Genomic DNA, 661 nt, shown 5'->3' with positions numbered 1-661 from the left:
TTGGAGAAACATCTATACTAAATTCTCACTTACCCGTTGAACTTAGAAGGTCAAGATGGCTAATACATAACGTGATGTTACAGTTAGTAAACTTCATTAATAGGAAAAAGGAAGAGAAAGTAATGAAGCACAAAATCCCAATATTAATATCAAGTTTGATGGATATACTTTCTTTAAAGGATAAACTTTTATCAAATAATACATTTATCCGTTGTTATCAGAATTCAATTGATGAAAGTGAAGAGGAGATTTGTTTGTATAAGGACTATGAAACTATTACATCTGAAGCTATACTCAATTTAAAAGAAATGTTCAAGGAACAGTACTTAAAATATAAGCAGTTTTCTGCTCTAGATGTTACTCAGGAATTTTTAAGATATTTTGAAGAAGAGTTTCAAAATGTTGCCCGCCCATTAACATCACCCCCTGATGGAGGTCTGGGTTGGGAATCTAATGTTATTGATGATAGATTATACCAAGTGGGATTAGGTAGAGATTCAAATTTGAATGTAGAGACAATAGCACTCACTTTAAAGTGGCCTATTATAGCTGATATATGGCATTATGTGGAGTAGAAAATTTGGTTTAGATGAAGTTATATCTTAATTTTTATATCTACATTTGTACAAAGTGATATTATCAACAATTAATATTTGCAATA

The 661-nt window shown here is 30.4% G+C and overlaps 1 protein-coding gene across 1 annotated transcript; it reads left to right on the top strand.

Annotated features, from left to right (window-relative positions):
- Nucleotides 1-122: 122 nt before the first annotated feature.
- Nucleotides 123-575, top strand: cand_029370 (uncharacterized protein; the record flags this gene model as incomplete). The annotated part of the gene is made up of 1 exon (XM_067213164.1): nt 123-575. The coding sequence occupies one exon, from the start codon at nt 123-125 to the stop codon at nt 573-575; it is 453 nt and encodes a 150-aa protein (XP_067067652.1).
- Between the last annotated feature and the right edge of the window lie 86 nt (nt 576-661).

The sequence above is a fragment of the Cryptosporidium andersoni genome (genome assembly GCF_001865355.1).
Source record: "Cryptosporidium andersoni isolate 30847 chromosome Unknown contig_33, whole genome shotgun sequence".
Taxonomy (NCBI): Eukaryota; Apicomplexa; class Conoidasida; order Eucoccidiorida; family Cryptosporidiidae; genus Cryptosporidium; species Cryptosporidium andersoni.
The sequence above is the reverse complement of the archived record's forward strand: the minus strand, read 5'-3'. Positions and strand labels throughout refer to the sequence as shown.